Here is a 19,630-nt window from a genome sequence, read left to right on the forward strand (position 1 = left end):
GACTGGAGTCCAGTTACTAGTGGTGTACCACAAGGATCTGTTTTGGGGCCACTGCTGTTTGTCATTTTTATAAATGACCTGGAGGAAGGCGTAGAAGGATGGGTGAGTAAATTTGCAGATGACACGAAAGTCGGGGAGTTGTGGACAGTGCGGAAGGATGTTACAAGTTACAGAGGGACATAGATAAGCTGCAGCGCTGGGCTGAGAGGTGTCAATGGAGTTCAATGCAGAAAAGTGTGAGGTGATTCATTTTGGAAGGAATAACAGGAAGACAGAGTACTGGGCTAATGGTAAGATTATTTTTTCAACTACCCAGAAGTCGTGAAGCTCTCGGACCTCACATCTTGGACTGTCACCAAGGCCTGTAAGGAGACGTTCTCCAGGCATGGTATCCCACTCACTGTCATGAGTGACAATGGCCCGTGCTTCAGCAGCCATGAATGGTCTCTGTTTGCCCAGTCGTATCAGTTCAAACACGTCACTTCCAGCCCACACTATCCGCAGTCAAACGGAAAAGTTGAGAAAGGGGTGCACATAGTGAAGCAGCTCATCTGCAAGGCCACGGATTCTGCTTCTGACGTCAACCTTGCGCTGCTTGCGTACAGGGCGACCCCACTGTCCACCTGCATGTCACCGGCTCAACTCCTGATGAACAGGGACCTGTGGACGACTCTTCCAGCCATACACTTGCCTGATCTGGATCACCACCCGGTGCTGCAGAAGGTGCAGGAACTCAGGGACCGGCAAAAGCAGGGCGATGACGCTCATGCCACCGATTTGCCTGTGCTATCCCCGGTCAGCTCCAGCGGTTGTTGTCCGACACGCTGCTCCTCGATCGTATGTTGTGCGTATGGCTCTGTTGTGCAGCGAAACAGACGGGCACTGCGCACAGTTGCCCGCCCGCAACCACATTCTTTGTTGTTTCCATCTGTTATTGTGCCACCTCTTGACACCTCGGACTACGAGCCACCAGTCCGGCTTCAATCCCACCCATAAAGGCCACCACCTCTCCGGCGGTCGACCAGGATCAGACGCAAGCCCCAGAGACTGGACTTATGAACATTTGTTTTGTTTGCTATGTTCTGTTTTCGCACATTAGACACCTGTTTTCACATGTACATATGTTCCCATCTGCCATTGTATGTAAATAAGTTACTTTTCCGGCCTACACATGTAAATATTTTCACATATGCTACAGAAAAACATTTCAAAAGGGGAGATGTCATGATATGCAGACACGCACATAATGAGATCCAGACAGGCAGCTCATGAACACAGAGAACAGGACATAACCAATCAGCAGGCAGAACACTTGGGGGTGGTTTCCCACTATAAAAGGCACGAGGCACTCACACTCCGCCTCTTTCCACTGGGGACACCTACAGAGTGAGTCAGGTGTATATATCACATAACACCTACAGCACGTGGCTAAGAGCTAGTCTGGTTCAGTCAGATAGAGAAATCACACTTAAGTTAGCAGAGAGTCGAACTCACAGAGAACTGTGCTAACTGTGTGACAGGTTCAATAAATCAAATTGAACTAACTTCAAGGTCTGGAGTATATTTCAGTTAAAGCTGCATCCAGTTGCAGCCCATGTTATCTCAGTGTGCTTAACACGATAAGAGCGAGGAACAGACTGTGACAGAGAGAGAGAGAGAGAGAAGCATTTAACTGTGATCCACCTGGGAAACTGTGGGAAAGAGAGGGGGGGGGGCATTTAACTGCTGCACCAGCACTCAAAGTGTTCCAATCTCCAGTAATAATGCCTGAAATAGGGATCAGTTAGAGAATTACAGGCGATGGGACTGGGAGAGAAAAAGAGAGATGTCGTGTTGGGTGTTCCAATACACAAACGAACCAACACGGTTGTAGATGGTACAACTCTGTTTTATTATTCTGTACAATAATAACTATTAACTTCTGGCTGTGGTTCGTACTTCACCAGCTAACCTGTGGACCCAGCCCTAGCACTATCTTAGTGAGGCACTCAACATATGGTGTATGTCTGAGTGGCACGCTGTGAGCTCTGTGCTCTGAGCTACCTCCTGGTAGAATGAGCAGGAACTGTGGTGTTCCCTGTTTTATAGTGCGTGTGCTCTCACTGGTGATTGGCTGCGATGTTGTGTGTGTGTTGGTTGGTCCAACTACCTGTCCATCAGTGTGTGTGTGTGATTGCACCATGATATGTTGATGTGGATATTATGACATCCCCCCTTTTCACAAAGATATGTGCCTACATGGTAATAAATATTGGTGTGTACTGAGTGCGGCTGAGTATGTGCGTGCAATATTTACAACATGTACATGAGGCTAAACTATATACATAGGAAGGTGTCAGGTGCAATCGAGCAACGAGGTTGTACCACGAACAAAACAAATGCAATCATCAAATATCGAAAGAGAACTCCTGGAACGACAAGAAAGAAACACGTTAACATTATTGCACAACAATTCAGTAAGTCCAATGTGCTGACAGGCTCATAAGTCCAGTCTATTAGGTGGGCGACGAATTCGGGTTGACCGCCTCATGGGTGGGTCAGGATCCACCGGCTGAGGAATGGGCCTGGCCAGGGGCGAGAGAGGAATAGGCAGAGTGGCAGGAAACTCCACAAAGTCGACATCAGGGACAACAGGAGGACGTGGCACCGGTGCATGATCACGTAGCGAGCGCGGAAGCAGCCAAAGGGCCCGCCGATCACGCCGGCGAATGGAGCCATCAGGCATGCGAACCAGGAACGAGCGGGGAGCCACGCGGCGCAGAACCTCGGCTGTTGCCGACCAGCCACCTTCCGGTAGGTGTATGCGGACGTTGTCTCCAGGCGCCAGGGCAGGAAGATCAGTTGCCCGAGTGTCATGTGCCACCTTCTGCTGAGCACGCTGCTGTCGTATCCTTTGCAGTACTGGAGCATGGTCAGGTTTAGGAACATGAATGGACAGCACAGTGGTCCTGAGGGCGTGACCCATCAACAGCTGGGCTGGCGAGAGGCCTGTGGACTGTGGGGCCGAGCGATAGGCCAGCAGGGCTAAACAGACGTCAGATCTGGCATCAGCAGCCTTGCAGAGGAGCCGCTTCACGATATGGACGCCCTTTTCCGCCTTGCCATTCGACTGGGGATGCAGAGGGCTGGACGTCACATGTGTGAAGTCGTATGAAGCGGCAAAAGACCATTCTTGGCTCGCAAAACAGGGCCCGTTGTCGGACATGACGGTAAGCAGAATGCCATGGTGAGCGAAGGTTTCTTTACGTGCTCTGATTACAGCTGATGATGTCAAGTCGTGCAGGCGTATGACCTCCGGATAATTGGAAAAATAGTCAATTATTATGACGTAGTCCCTGCCGAGCGCATGAAAGATGTCCACACCCACCTTCGCCCAGGGGGACGTTACCAACTCATGGGGCTGAAGTGTCTCAGGGGGTTGTGCCGGCTGAAACCTTTGGCAGGTGGGGCAGTTGAGCACCATGTTGGCGATGTCGTCGCTGATGCCCGGCCAGTACACAGCTTCTCGGGCCCACCGCCTGCACTTTTCAACCCCGAGATGGCCTTCGTGCAATTGTTCGAGGACAAGCCTGTGCATGCTGTGTGGGATCACAATCCGGTCCAACTTTAGGAGGACACCATCAATGACGGTAAGTCGTCCCGGACATTGTAGAATTGTGGGCACTGCCCCTTGAGCCACCCTTCCGTCATGTGGTGCATCACATGTTGTAGAAAGGGGTCAGCCGCAGTCTCACGGTGAGTGTGGGCCAGACTGGCATCAGTAGCCGGCAGATTGGCCGATGTGTGCGTTCACCTGACAAACGAACCCCCCCGATTCGGGCGGTGTGCTCGCTGCTCTGGACAGGGCATCCGCGATGATGAGGTCCTTTCCCGGGGTGTAGACCAGTTGGAAGTCGTACCTCCGGAGCTTGAGCAGAATGCGCTGGAGGCGAGGGGTCATCTCGTTGAGGTCCTTCTGGATGGTGCCAACCAGGGGGCGATGGTCGGTCTCCACAGTAAACTGCGGATGACCATACACATAGTCGTGGAATTTGTCGATGCCGGTCAACAAACCAGGCACTCCTTTTCAATCTGCGCATAGCGCTGTTTTGTGGGGGTCATGGCCCGCGAGGCATAGGCGACCGGGGTCCATGATGCAGTATCGTCCCGTTGCAGGAGAACCACAGAGTGTGTACCCACTGAACGAGGTGGAGGATCTTGTACGCCTGTGCGCCTAACAGAGAGTCCTTCGAGGATCCAACTATCGCAAAGGACAGTGTGGCTGTGTATGAATTGTGTGCAACCTCGAGCTGGCAGGATCCCATGGCCGGGATAACGTTCCTGTTGTAATCAACCAGCTGACAGTGGGATGGCCGGATCGGTGGTTTAACCTGCAAGGTGTGGAAGGCTGACCATGCAGTGAGATTGGCGGAGGCACCAGTGTCTAAGCGGAATGTGATTGGTGATTGTAGCCACGTAAAATGGCTGCGCCCCGATTAATCTGGCCAAAACCCAATTTGAAAGGGCTAACTAGAAAGGCTGCTGGGAAAAGCAGGTAACAAGACACAAACGGACAGCTGCAGGCAGAACAGCATATTCGGCTCTGGGGAAGTCGGCCCAGGTCGATACTCAGGGCTATTAACAGCCCATCAACCCAGACATCTGCAGTTTAATCAGCTATCCCCGGGAACAATTGCAACATATTAGCAATTGAATACCGGGCCAGACCTGTCGGCGCCTGCAGTGGCCAAAACAAAGACAGGTGAGCGACCACCCCCTGATCGAGGAATCGCCTCGCAATTGGACACATCGACCCCAGTGATTGGGAACAGGTCCAATCACTTGGGACTCAGGGTCAAGGGCCGCCCCGGGAGGCGGGAAGCCCCTGGGCCCTATAAAGTGAGGGGCCAAGTTCAGATCTCTCTCTCTCTTCTCTTCGCCTGCTCGAGACTTTCGCAAGAACAGCAACCGGCAACAGTAAGTTTGAATCCAGCGATCGCTATCCGATAGAGACTCCTAGCCATCGACCTGTAGCAGCCTTTTGAATCCCGCGGGCCAGATCCGATTGGATAAGCCTTTCGTTTCCCTGACCTGGCGGGCTCTTCCTAAAGTTAAGTATTGGCCAGTAGTGATAGGTTTATTACATAGATAGTAGGATTAGTGTATAACCATTGCTTGTTGTATATAATAAATGACCGTTGATTTCAATCTTACGAAGCGTTGTGCTGACTTATTAATCATAACTTGAACTTGAACCACGTGGCGGTATCAAAAAGATACCTGGCGACTTGTGAGCAAAGGTGACGCAATCAGAGCTAATAAACTAAGGCTAAAAAGAGCAACATGATCGGTTGACCGTTACGGTGGCACACCATTCATCGCCCGGATTAATGCTGTGCAGTGGCATCGGCTGGTGGATCCTACCTGGGGACATCCGGTTCCTGTCTATTACTGCAACGCAGAAGGGTTCCCGGTCGTCGGTACCACCGGTCTGCACGTTGTCAGGGTATGACTCGGTGTATGGGGGCTGAATGGCCCGCACGTCCCTGCGAGGCTGGTGGAATTGCGGAGAGGTGGCAGGTTGAGCTGCTCGACAGCAGGCAGCGTAGTGGCCCATCCTGCCACAGCGGAGGCATTGTCGCGCTTTGGCTGGACATTGCCGCTTTAAGTGTGCAGATCCACAGTTGCCGCACGTCGTGATGCGTGGCATTCGTTGCGCCACCGCGCATGCGCGGTGCGGTCCTGCGTAGAGCGCGCCCACGCATCACTTCCCTCTGCGTCGATGTCCCCTCTTTTGGCGCGTACAAGCGCGGGAGGCCTCGGAAAGCGTGCAAAATGGCCGCCCTCGTCCGGGCCGCGGGCCGGGAGGAACTCGATCGACAGGACCCGCTCGGGCTCGTAGGACCCCTGCCGTGCCGATTCGGCCGCCTGGAATTGGGAGTACCGGCTGGTCACGTTTTCGTGGAGGACGCAGGTTTCGACAGTGGTGGCTAGGGTGAGGCGCTTTATTTTGAGGAGCTGCTGGCGTAGGGTGTCCGAGGTCACCCCAAAAACTATCTGATCCCGAATCATGGAGTCGGAGGTGGCCTCATAGCCGCAGGACTGTGCGAGGATACGGAGGTGTGTTAGATAAGATTGAAAAGGCTCATCCTTACCCTGCAGGCACTGCTGGAAGAGGTACCTCTTGAAGCTCTCAACTTCCACGCTGAAGTGTTCCTCAAATTTTAGAAGGACTGTCTTGTACTTCGTCTTGTCCTCACCTTCCGCGAATGCCAGGGAGTTGTAGATGTGGATGGCATGTTGCCCCGCCGTGGAGAGGAGGAGGGCGATCTTCCTGGTGTCCGATGCATTCTCCCTGTCTGTGGCTTCTAGGAAGAACTGGAAGCACTGTTTAAACAGCTTCCAGTTGACGCCGAGATTTCCAGCGATTTGGAGCGGCTGCGGCGGGCTGATGGTGTCCATGGCGCAGGATGGTGGGTTTCTGAAGAGGTGCAGGTAGGTCTCACAGTTGCTGGTGAGTTTCCAGTCCTGGTATCATGTCGTGTTGGGTGTTCCGACACACAAACGAACCAACACGGTTGTAGACGGTACAACTCTGTTTTATTATTCTGTACAATAATAACTATTAACTGCTGGCTGTGGTTCGTACTTTACCAGCTAGCCTGTGGACCCAGCCCTAGCACTATCTTAGGGAGGCACTCAGCACATGGTGTATGTCTGAGTGGCGCGCTGTGAGCTCTGTGCTCTGAGCTATCTCCTGGTAGAATGAGCGGGAACTGTGGTGTTCCCTGTATTATAGTGCATGTGCTCTCACTGGTGATTGGCTGTGATGTTGTGTGTGTATTGGTTGGTCAATCTACCTGTCCATCAGTGTGTGTGTGTGATTGCGCCATGATATGTTAATGTGGATAGCATGACAAGAGATACACAGAAAAGAAAGAGTGAGAGAGATAGACGAAGAGAGAGATACAGGAAGAATACATGGAGACAGTCAGAGGGAGGGAGAAAGGCAGAGGCAGAAACTGAGAAACCGATAAACCGATACAGAGAGGAAAATAGAATGGAAGAGACAGAGAGAGACAGAGACTGAGGGACAGATACTGAGGGAGTGTGTGAGAGAGAAGAAGAGTGTTATAACCTGCCTACTTACCATTGGCTGGGGACTAATGACAATCCCACAATCCTGTGGGAGTATGAGCTTCCCCAATGAGGGGGGCGGAGAAACCACTAGTAAACTCCTAGTATAAATAAGCTGGCCAGTTCAGGAACCAGGAGGAAGGAGTATGTAGCAAGGGAAGTTACTGCTACTGTTATGTATATATGTTATAGTAAATAAATGTTATTACTTTGTATCCTTAAAACTCATGCTGGATTCTTCGTGGCCCTTACAAAAAAGAGGAAGCTCAGGAGGCCCATGTTTACTGGTTCCTTTTGGAAGGCCAGTGGGAAGAAGGCCCATGTTTATTGGTCCAAATTGTTTTTTTCCTTCTGAGGAGGAAGGGAGAGAGGATGAGGGAGGGAGAGATGGTGATGGAGGTGGGGGCGGGGGGGGGGGGGGGGGGGGGGGGCGGGATGGAGTGAGAGAGAAGAGGAAGTGAAGGTGCTGACGTGGTGTCTCTGCCTCATACCATTTACATACTGAGGAACGGGCAGTGAGACTCTCACAGGCTGCAGCTTTATAAAGCAGAGCCCAGTGAAGGGAGAGTTTATCAGTAACCAGGCACAGGGACAGGAGCAGACACCATGATTTCAGCCATCCAGCTGATCTGGCCTCTGGCATTCTGCATCGCAGGTACAAATCTCTCTCTTTCCACCTGGAATATTTTCCTGCTCTCCATTTTAATCCAATTCTACTGACTTGTGATTGAAGGGAAAATGCTGAAAGCAGAGGAACAGTCAGTGTCTCCAACAATATCTCATTGTACAGGCTCTTTCTGTGACAGTTCTTACTTCACTCTGTTTCTCTATTACCCCTCAGGTATCAGTGGAGACATCATCATGACCCAGTCTCCCCCGGTGTTGTCAGTGAGCCTGGGCCAGACCGCAACCATCACCTGTACGGCCAGTCAATCTGTTAGCAGTGCTGTTGCTTGGTACCAACAGCGAGAAGGTCAGAAACCGGCTCCGCTGATCTACAATGCAGCAACTCGATTCACAGGAATATCCGACCGATTCACCGGCAGTGGATCTGGAACACGATTCACCCTGACAATCAGCAATGTGCAAAATGAGGATGTCGCTGATTATTACTGTCAGCAGTATAGCAGCTACCCCCTACACAGTGATACAGAGCCTTACAAAAACCTCAATACACAAAGTCACACCTACTGTACTGACATATCCCACAGTTGTATATAATATATAATAATGAACACACAGCATAAACTGCTGTACTGACACGTCCCATAGTTTTATATAATATAAAATAAGCACAAGAAAGGAAACTGAACAAATGATTCTCAGTGTCCACTACACACTCCAGTCCCTGTGGTGTCCACAGCTCACTGAGGGTCTCAAGCTTCCATCTGACTCTCCATGTCCACGTATGAAGAGCAGCTGAAAGATTTATCATCCAAAATTAAAATTCTCTACTCTCCCTAAAAAACAGAGAGACATTGAGAGAAACAGAGAGAGAGAAAGACATGAGTGAGTTAGACAGAGAGAGGGTGAGAGTGAGTGAGTGAGAGACAGAGAGAGACAGAGAGAGGATGAGAGTGAGTGAGTGAGAGACAGCGACAGACAGAGAGAGGGTGAGAGCGAGTGAGTGAGAGACAGAGAGAGAGAGAGGGTGAGAGCGAGTGAGTGAGAGACAGAGAGTCAGAGAGAGGGTGAGAGTGAGTGAGTGAGAGACAGAGAGAGTGTGAGTGAGTGAGTGAGAGACAGAGAGAGGGTGAGAGTGAGTGAGTGAGAGACAGAGAGAGGGTGAGAGTGAGTGAGTGAGAGACAGAGGGAGACAGAGAGAGGGTGAGAGTGAATGAGTGAGATACAGAGAGAGGGTGAGAGTGAGTGAGTGAGAGACAGAGAGAGGGTGAGAGTGAGTGAGAGACAGAGAGAGGGTGAGAGTGAGTGAGTGAGAGACAGAGAGAGGGTGAGAGTGAGTGAGAGACAGAGACAGACAGAGAGAGGGTGAGAGTGAGTGAGTGAAGCAGAGAGCAGAGGTTTTTGTACAGCCCCTGTACTGGAAGCTGCCAGTGTGGCTCACGTTCGGTAAAGGAACCAAGCTCAGACTGAGTAAGTAAATCCCAATCCTCCGTTATTAACCCTTTCAATACTGAAACGTTCTCAAACACAAATGCTGAATAGTTGAAGGTGTTAGTGGGGAGCTGCAGTGAATGAAATGGTTCATTGAAGAACACTGTATAGAACAGGGTGCCCAGCTGTATTTCTTTAGTTCCATTACCCCCTTTAAGCAGCAAGATATAAGTAAGCAGCTTTTACCCACCGTGTCGAGGAGATCTGGACGTTTGCAGACTGTGTTCACATTCCTGGACCATGGAGTGAAGTCACTCACTAGACTCCTGTCAGTCTCCGTGTGACAGACACGGGCAGAGTTTGATGTGAGCTCTGGCTCTCTGTCACACTCTCTGATATAACTGATCACAGCAGCAGCAGCACAGTGAGACAGCGAGGTCCCACTTCCCCCAGCTTTAACTCTGCTCTCTCCACTCCCTGCTTATCTCTTAGCAAAGTTCTGATGACAAACAGGTCCAGCAGGGCTCACAATCCAGTGGCTTCTGTGTTCCAGGCTTTTGGGGAGAATCTCAGTTACTTTCTCTTTGGGTCGACTTCAGTCCGATATTTATTCCTGATCCAATATTCCTGAAAATCCCAGTCGATAACTGAGTGTCTTGCTCGGCCATTCCAGAGGACATTTATATTTCCCAGTCAGGATGGTGAGTGACTTGGGGGGGAATCACTATGTGGTGGTGCTCCCATGTATCTGCTGCCCTTGACCTTCTAGATGGTGAGGTCACGGGTTTGGAAGGTGCTGCTGAAGGAACCTTGGTGAGTTCCTGCAGTGCATCTTGTAGACGCTACACACTGCCTTTGTGCCTCTGTGGTGGAGGGAGTGAATGTTTAAGCTGGTGGATGGGGTGTTAATCCAGCGGCTGCTTTGTCCTGGATGTTGTCGAGCTTCTTGAGTGTTGTTGGAGCTGCACTCATCCAGGCAAGTGGAGGATATTCCATCACATTCCTGACTTATGCCTTGTAGGTAGTAGACAGGCTCTGAGAGGGAGTCAGGAGGGGAGTTACACACCACCGGATTCCCAGCTTCTGACCTGCTCTTATAGCCACAGTATTTATAAGGCTGGTCCAGTTTAGTCCCTGGTCAATGGTAACCCCTAGAATGTTGATATTGGGGGATCCAGTCATGGTAACGCCATCACTTATTGGAGATGGTCATTGCCTGGCAATGTGTTGGGCTAATCCCAGCCTGAAATATATTCAACGATGGAGCTTCCAGAACTCTCTGAGATCAAGTATCCAAAGTTTCACAACACTTTGAGTGAAGAAATTTTTCCTCATCTCAGTCCTAAATGATCGGCCCCTTATCCTGAGACTGTGACCCTGTGTTTCCAATTCCCTGACCAGCGAAGACAATCTCTCAGCGTCTACACAAGTCTGGAACACAAGTCTTCAGTACTACTCGGGGGATGATGTCAGGGCCCAGAGCATTCGCAGTATCCAGGGCCGTCAGTGTTTCTTGATATCACGCGGAGTGAGTCAAACAGGCTGAAGACTGACATCTGTGATGCTGGGATCTCAGGAGGAGGTCGGGATGGATCATCCACTCGACACTTCTGGTTGGGCTCCTCCATCATTTAGGATGGAGATATTTATGGAGCCTCCACCTCCAGTGAGTTGTTTAATTGTCCATCAGCATTCACGTCTGGATAAGACAGGACTGCAGAGCTTAGATCTGATCCGTGGGTTGTGGGATCGTTTAGCTCTGTCTGTCACATGCTGCTTCTGCTGTTTGGCACATAGTCCTGTGTTCTATCTTCGCCAGGTTAACACCTCGGGTGGGATTCTCCCAACGGGAGTCCAAGTGCCGACGCCGGAGTAAAAACTGGAGTGTTTTACTCCAGCATCAGCGCCCGTTCCCAGACCCCTATTCTGGGGCCTCCGTGGGGCTGGCAGGGGGGGTGGCGTGATTTGTGGGGCGGGGCCTCGGCGCGGCGTCAGAGACCCGGCGCCGCGTAAAAGATGCGGCGCCTTGGGTCCTGCGCATGTGCAGTTGGGCCGCGCCATCCTGTGCATGCGCAGGGAACGTCTTACGTGCGCCGGTCCCGACCCAACATGGGGTCAGTGTTAAGGGGCCGGCCGCACCGGCAAGTAGTCCCGGGGGTGGAGAGGACGGCCCGCCGATCGGTGGGCCCCGATTGCGGGCCAGACCCCATCGGAGGCCCCCCCCCGGTGAAGGAACCCACCACCCCCCCCACCCCCACAGGCCGCCCCCCCCGGGCGTTCGCTCAGAGTTCCCGCCGGCAGCGACCAGGGGTGAATGGTGCCGGCGGGACTCTGTCGTATCGGAGCGGCCGCTCGGCGCATCTGGGCCGCAGAATCGGCGGCCCCGCCAATTCCAGCGGCCCGTGGCCAGCGCCGTGCCAACCGCGCTGGCGCAAATGGTGCCGATTCTCCGCACCTCGGAGAATCGCGCGCCAGCTTTGGGGCGTCTTGGCGCGGTTGCTCCGATTCTCCGGCCCAACGCAGGGCTCGGCGAATCGCCCCCCTCATTTTTCAGCCTGTCTGGTGCTGCTCCTGGCGTGTCCTCCTGCACTCTTCATAGAACTGAAACCAGCAGAAAATCCACACAAACAGACCCATCTGTGTCTGATATGTCTGTGTGTTTATTAGATGTGACTGAGCAGATAGCAAGAGTTTCAGCAACAACAAAGATGCTTCTCTGGTTCACCTCCCACTTTCCACATCCACTTACAGAATCCTTACGGGGAAAGGGCTCAGTCCCTGCCATCGACTGGTTAAATGTCCCCCTCTAGACTCCAGGCCTCCCATAATCTGCTCTCCATCTCTCTCCTGAAGACACTCTCTCTGGCTGGGGAACAGCTCCACCCTCCCCAGTGGCCTCATTCCTCCAAGTGTGAGGCAGGAGGGTGAACATGGCAGCCTATTGGAGCGTGAGGTGTCAGCCGTGCCTCAGTGGGGAGCACTCTCGCCTCTGAGTCACAACATTGTGGCTTCAAATCCCACTGCAGAGACTTGACCCCATAATCCAGGCTGAGACTCCAGCGCAGTATTGAGGGAATGCTGCACTGTCAGAGGGACTGTCTTTCTGATGAAACAAACTGATGTCTGCCCTCCCAGGGCATGTAAAAGATCCCATGGCTCTATTAGAGGGAGAGCAGGGGAGATCTCCCCGGTGTCCTGGTCAATATTTATCCCTCAGTCAACATCACTAAAAATCTGATTACCTGGTCATTGTCACTCTGCTCTCTGGGATCTTGCTGTGCATAATTGGCTGTGAAACACTTTGGGACATTCTGAGGTGGTGACAGGTGCTGTGGAAATGCAACTTTTTCTTTGAGGTTGAATATTCTTGATCCTTATCCTTGCCCTTTGTCCGCACACTCTCACCCTCCAGGGGTCATGGGGTCATTAGGAGCAGTAACCCTGTCTGACCCCCGGACACTGACCCTGAGACTAAATGTAGCCTCACCCTTGACCTCAGCACAATGCTGGGCAGCAAGGTTTGAAATTAAATCTAAACCCTTCTACACAAACAGCCAATCAGAATCCTTTGTGAAGTGTGTTGATCCAAGTCAGCTCCAATGTTCGGGGATAAAGTTCTCCCGATCTGTGTGTGAACTGAGGTTTGTTAATGTTCAACCTGTTCCCCCAGACAGACTGATCAATAGTTTGAGCTTCGTGACTATTCTATTAAAGGGACACTGGGTCTTTAAATACTCTCATTATTAACCATTTTACTGCTGAATTTGTAGCAACCTTCTTCACAAATGTTTACTTTACATTTCAAAATGATTTAACCAGCTTAATATCAAAACATTTAGTTCCTGACATTGAACCAATTTGAAATCCAATTTGTCACTTTCCCTTGGATTCCATCAGCTTTTAAAATTCAGACCCGTCTGTCATTGGAAACTTGTCAAAATCCTTGGAAAATCCATGTTGTCAACATCAAACTCCCTCCTCTATCAACCGTCCTTGTTCCCTCCTCAACAAATTCAGTCAAGTTAGTCAGACACTTAACAAATCCATGTTGACTGTCCTTGATCGAACTGTGTCTCTCTCAATGATGATTATAATTTTTCTCAGAATTATTTCCAATAATTTTCCCACCACTGAGGTTAGACTGACTGGTCTGTAATGACTCAGTCTATCCCTTCCTCCCTTTTTAAACAACGGTATAACATTATCAGTCCTCCAATCCTCGGACACCATGCCTGTAGCCAGAGAGGATTGGAAAATAATGGTCAGAGCCTCTGCTATTTCTCCCTTGCTTCCCTTAGCAGCCTGGGATACATTTCACCCGGGCCTGGGGATTTCTCCACTTTCAAAAATGATAAAGACATTAATATCTCCTCCCTCACTATCTTTATCACATCCAATATTTCACAATTCTCCTCCCCCTGAACTACAATGTCTGCCTTGTCCCTGTCATTAGTGAAAACTGATGTAAATTATTCATTAAGAACCATCTCCATGTCTTCCACCTCCACACACAAGTTACAATTTGCTCTCTAATTGGTCCCACTCATTCATTAGTTATCCTCTCACAATGTCCCTCACTATTGCTTTGTGTGAACATGTGTTCTGAACTCTCTCTATCTCCAGCTTGTATATCCTCCCCTCAAGTCGCTGTTTCCTGTCCATTTTGGCAAATCGCATTTTAGCAAAATTGGCCTTTCCCGAATTTAAAACTTTTACTCTCAGTCGATCATTACAATTTTCGATAATTACTCGAAATCTGACTGAATGGTGATCACTATTACCCAAATACTCTCCCACTGATACCCCTTCACCTGCCCAGATTAGTCCCATAAAACCATCCAAAACTACTCCTTCTCTTGTTGGGATTGTTCCGTGCTGGTTTAAAAAGTTCCTGGGAATGGATTGTCAGAATTCCAGATCATCTATACATTGCCACTGATTTGATCCCAGTTAATATTTGGGAAGTTGAAACCCTTTATAATGGCAGATTAAAATTCCTTCTCTTCACTTTCAGGCAGTGAGAATTCACAACCCACGCTGACCCTGCTTCCCCCCTCCCTGGAGGAGGTCAAGACCAAGGGCACTGCCACCCTGGTGTGCCTTGCCAATCACTTCTATCCTGATGAGGTGGTGGTGGAGTGGAAGAAGGACGGTGCAGCCATTTCGGACGGGGTTCAGACCAGCAACTACCTGCGAGCTTCGGACAACACCTACAGTGTCAGCAGCCTGCTGACCCTCTCTGGCTCTGCCTGGGAGTCCAACGCCCGCTTCTCCTGTGCCCTCACCCACGTGAGCCTCTCCTCTGCCCTCAGCAAGAGCATCAGGAGGTCAGAATGTGCGTAGAGTGTTAGAGACAGTCCACAGAGGAGACACAACTTTAAACAGAACCGGGGTGAGCTGGGAGGGCAAAGGTCATTGTCAGCACTGAATTACAACTCTCTTCCTTCTCGGGACTCGGTCTGAGACACTTCTGAGGGTCAGGGGTTAAGACAGGTTTTGGGACATTGTAGCGGGCTCTTCGCTTTGTCTGCAACCTCGTGCTGTACCTATCCTGGGAGTGTTTGATGGGGACAGTGTAAGGGTCTGGATCGAACCCCGTGCTGTACCTGCCCTGGGAGTGTTTGATGGGACAGTGTAGAGGGAGCTTTACACTTCTGAGGGTCAGTGGTTAAGACATGTTTTTGGGACTCGTGATGCCAAGTAAAACCTCTCTAAGATGCTGAAGACTGTTAGCTGTACCAAAATAATGTGACCCTCTGAAGTCTCTGCTCCAGGAAACCAGACCTCCTTCCTGCTCACCCTGCAGTTACAATTTAAGGTTTAGTCACTGCTTAAAGGGACAGGATTCTCGTGTCATTGAGAAAATCTCCACCAGTGTTTTAATAAACCTCCATTCTCCCTGTGAATTCCTCCAGCTTCCTCTGGCTGGGCTGTTTATTCAAGTCTTTTTTCTGACAATGTAAATCTGTAAAAGGTAATAAACATTAAGAATATTCAGTATGTGTCTCGTGTGTGCTTTGGAAATGTCCCTCCTCCCCATCAGCTGATTGGCTGCATTTCAGCAAGTGATTGTCATGATTGGCTGGTTGGCCTGTCAATCAATGACACATCAGCAGAACATTGGATTCAAAGACATTTATCAATCATTTTAAAATGATCAGTTTTATCTGGAATCTCTGTGTTTACAAGATTCAAATCAGAAAAGAAACTGAAAGTTGCTGGGTTTAAATCATCACAATCACAATTCTCCAACCCATATTCCCCACCTCCCCCGTGACCTTACCATCTCACGTGGTCTCACTCCCCCCATAGTTTCAATCACAGGTAAGACCATCTCTGATCACTTCCTTGTATCACTCCCCACCCACATCCCCCTTGCACACCCCAACCCTACCCCCTTCTGTATCCATCCCTGGAAAAACCTATTCCCCAATTCACTTACAACGGCACTTTCAAAATCCCAACTCTCTGTCTCTGGCCCTCGGATCACCACAGCATTTCATAAAAGTTACAGTGCAGAAGGAGGCCATTCAACCCATCGAGTCTGCACCGGCTCTTGGAAAGAGCACCCTACCCAAGTCCGCACCTCCACCCTATCCCCATAACCCAGTAACCCCACCCAAGGGGTAATTTTGGACACTAAGGGCAATTTATCATGGCCAATCCACCTAACCTGCACATCTTTGGACTGTGGGAGGAAACCAGAGCACCCGGAGGAAACCCACGCTGACACGGGGAGAATGTGCAGACTCCGCACAGACAGTGACCCAAGCCGGGAATCGAACCTGGGACCCTGGAGCTGTGAAGCAATTGTGCTAACCACTGTGCTACCGTGTTGCCCCTGATTTACTGCTGCGACTGATAACCTCACCCTCAGCTCCACTTTTGATATCCTCAGCCCCAATAAAACCATTCCTCTCTCTCACCCTGAGCGTTCCCCCTGCTACGGCCTCATCGCCACTCACTTAATCCAAGTGACGCAGACTTGAAAGGATATGGTGGAGAACTGGTTTATCCATTAAAACAACCCTGGTCTTGACCCCTACAGCGGCTCTGATACTGGACAGAAACCGCAATATTTATATTTTAGTTTATTTGTGAGACTCTGCAGAACGAATGACTCGCTCTGGGAGTGATTGCAATAGGATTTTGTTAATTTTAAAACAAAACTTTATTGTGAATGCAACATTAACTTTTTCACTTCACACCCAAAAAGATCAGTTCAAAATTACTCCTTAAGCACTACGGACGTGATTCTCCCAATCTCAAAGTTAATTTGTGGCGGGTTTTTCAGGGAGGTTCCCGCCGTCTTTAACGGCGAGTTCTCCACCGCTATTCGATAACACTTAGTCACTTTTTGGGGGCCTGGGGAGTTTCTCACCAGTTAAACCCACACTTCGAATTGTTTTTAGCACTGGGGAACTGAACTCAGAGATCGGGCCGCCATTCTCTAAGTGAGTTAGTGCCTATCCTGGGAGTGCCCTGATCTCTAAGTGAGTTAGTGGGTCTCCCCCCACCCATGGGCAATGTCACCCCCCATACACGTGGACACTACCCCACACCCCCGAAGTGAGGATACCATGCTTTGGGGTCCCTGGGGGTCCCCCCTCCTCACTTCTCCCCAATCCCCCTTACAGCACGCCATCCCATATAGGACCCCCACCCAAAACCTCCCAGAGGCCCCTGCTTACCTGCCTTGCATTCCCCCACCTTTCAAACCCCCCTCCACTCTTAATTTCATGGGCATGACCCCCCCTGCCCCTTGGCAGTGCCACCCTGGCACTCGGGCACCCTTGTACTGCCACCCTGGCACCCAGGCAGTGCTTCTGTTGGTTTGGCAATTCAAGGATGGTATTGCCATGGTGTCAGCTGGGGAGTGCCAAGGTGCTGACCTTCCAGAAGGGCCAGGTCACTACCCTGCACTTACCCTGACCACTCTAGGATCTCCAATGGCCTCGGAGATCCCCCAGGGGCAATTCCGCCTGGTCCACGTTTATGTGGACCAGCACTGATCGGCGCCCGGCTGCAGCCTCCCTGGGGAGGCCGAAGAATCGAGGGAGACCAGTGGATCCTGCTCAGGTAGGTCTCAAAGTGGGTTCACGACCTACTTCCGGGAGCATCATTTGGTCCCGCCCATTTGGGGTGGGGTTCCGAATCCGACTTCTCATAGGACTTCGGAGAATCCCAGGTGGCGCAGAGTCAGTCGGGAGGCTCACTGCAGGCCTCTCCCAGCATTCTGCGGCTGCATTGCACTCAAGCGAGGGGTTGGGCCAAGACAGACCCGCAATTGTAGCACGTCTGTCACTTCATACAGTGTGGGGCCCAGCACCGCGCCTTTCCGGACAATCTAAATGCGTTTACTCCCAAGATGCAGGAGCTGAGCATCGAGGATGGTGTTATTCTTTCGGGGATGTGAGTGGGGTTCCCTAACGAGGGCGCGGTCGGTCCCCTCTTACACGACCTCCACAACGAACATCCAGGAGTGGCCAAAACGAAGATGCTGGCCCGTAGCTACGTTTGGTGGCCTGGAATCGATGCTGGCATCGAAATATTGGCCCAGCGCTCTCACAATTCCGGAAGAACAGCAAAGTGCTAGTTAGAATAGAAATAACAGGACATATCGGATGAATATGTGGCTGAAGAGATGGTGCGTGGGGGAGGGTTTCAAATTGCTGGGCCATGGAGCCAGTTCTAGGGGAGGTGGGACCTGTACAAACTTGATGGGTTACACCTGGGCTGGACCAGACTGATGTTCTAGGGGTGTGTTTGCTAGAATGGTTGGGGAGAGTTTAAAAATATTGGGAGCGAGACAAGTAATGTTAAAAAGACAGCTTAAAGGCTCTGTGCCTCAGCACATGGAACATTCGCAATAAAGTGGATGAACGAATTGCGCAAATAGACGTAAACGGGTATGATATAATTGGGATTACGGAGACATGTTTGCAGGGTGACCAGGGATGGGAACTGAATGTCCAGGGTATTCAGTATGTAGGAAGGAGAGACAAAAAGAAAAATGTGGTGGCCTGGCACTGCTGGTTAAAGAGGGAATTAACACAATAGTGAGAAAGAATATTAGCTCTGACAATGTGGAAGTTGTACGGGTAGAACTGAGAAACACCAAGGGGCAAAAAACATTAGTGCGTGGTGTACAGAGACCCCCAAACTGCAGTGGTGATGTTGGAAATGGCATTAGACAGGAAATTAGAGATGCATGTAATAACGGAACATCTGTAATTATGGGTGCTTTTAATCTGCACATAGATTGGACAAATCAAATTAGCCATAATACCTGGAGTGTATACGGAATGGCTTTCTGGACTAATATGTTGAGGAACCAACGAGAGAGCAGGCCAACTTAGATTGTGTACTGTGTAATAAGAATGGAATCATTGGCAATCTAGTTGTGCGAGACCCCTTGGGGATGAGCGACCATAATATGATAGAAATTTTAATCAGGATGGAGAGTGAAATTGGTGATTCTGAGACTAGAGTCCTGAATCTTAAAGGGAATTATTATGATATGGGAAGTGAGTTGGTTTGATTGAGTGAGAAACATTACTTGAAGGGATGACAGTGGATAGGCAATGGCAAACATTCAAGGAGAGCATGGAGGAACTGCAGCAACTGTTCATTCCTGTCTTGCACAAAAGCAAAATAGGAAAACTGACCAATCCATGACTTAGAAAGGAAATTAGGGATAGTATTCGATCCAAGGAAGCAGCATACGGATTGGCCAAGAAAAGCAACAAGTCTGAGGATTGGGGGCAGTTTAGAATTCCGCAAAGAAGGACCAAGGGATTGATTAATCTCCCATGTCTGCATGGGTTTCCTTCGTGCAGGTTAGATGGATAGGCCATGATGAATTGCCTCTTAGTGGCCAAAGGTTAGGTAATGGGGTTGCAGGGGTAGGGTGGGGCAGTGGGCCTAGATGGGATGTACTTTCAGAGAGTCGGTGCAGACTTGATGGGCTTCATGGTCCCCTTCTGCACTGGAGGGATTCTATGATTAAGAAGGGAAAATAGAGCACAAGAGCAAGCTTGCAGTGAACATAAAATCTGACTATAAACATTTCTATAGGTACATGAAGAGAAAAAGATTGGTGAAGACAAATGTAGGTCCCTCATAGTCAGAAACAGGGGAATGATGGATCTCGTCACAGAGGGCACCGTGTTGTCTCTCTTCTCCGAGGATGACACACTGGTGTAATGAGCCAACCCTTCAGTGGGTAGCTCGTGTCACCCAGCAGCCAATCTTGCAAGTTCCAGGGCCTTTACGAACATCTGTGACACCTGGGAGTGAGTCAGGAGTTGTGGGAACTCCCAGGGGCCCTGGCACAAACGTGTATGATGTGCTTCTGATGATCACACACCAGCTGAACATTGATGGAGTGGAACTTAATGATAGCACAGTGTTAGCACAGCTGCCTCACAGCTCCAGAAACCGGGTTCGATTCCAACCT

The 19,630-nt window shown here is 50.3% G+C and overlaps 1 long non-coding RNA gene and 1 gene segment (V, D, J or C); one reads left to right on the plus strand and one right to left on the minus strand.

The window, feature by feature from the left end:
• LOC140426662 (uncharacterized) overlaps positions 1-9,726 on the minus strand; it is a 29,669-nt gene extending 19,943 nt beyond the window's left edge. The window contains exon 1 of the long non-coding RNA XR_011948253.1: positions 9,422-9,726. This is a non-coding gene — a long non-coding RNA (uncharacterized lncRNA). The remainder of the gene's footprint in view (positions 1-9,421) is intronic.
• On the plus strand, positions 7,635-15,168 carry LOC140426661 (Ig kappa chain V region Mem5-like). The segment is given in 4 exon segments: positions 7,635-7,771; positions 7,958-8,253; positions 9,177-9,210; positions 14,186-15,168. Coding segments are annotated over 4 exon segments (708 nt in total).
• The last annotated feature ends 4,462 nt before the right edge of the window (positions 15,169-19,630 follow it).

This window comes from Scyliorhinus torazame, chromosome 7 (assembly GCF_047496885.1).
Source record: "Scyliorhinus torazame isolate Kashiwa2021f chromosome 7, sScyTor2.1, whole genome shotgun sequence".
NCBI lineage: Eukaryota > Metazoa > Chordata > Chondrichthyes > Carcharhiniformes > Scyliorhinidae > Scyliorhinus > Scyliorhinus torazame.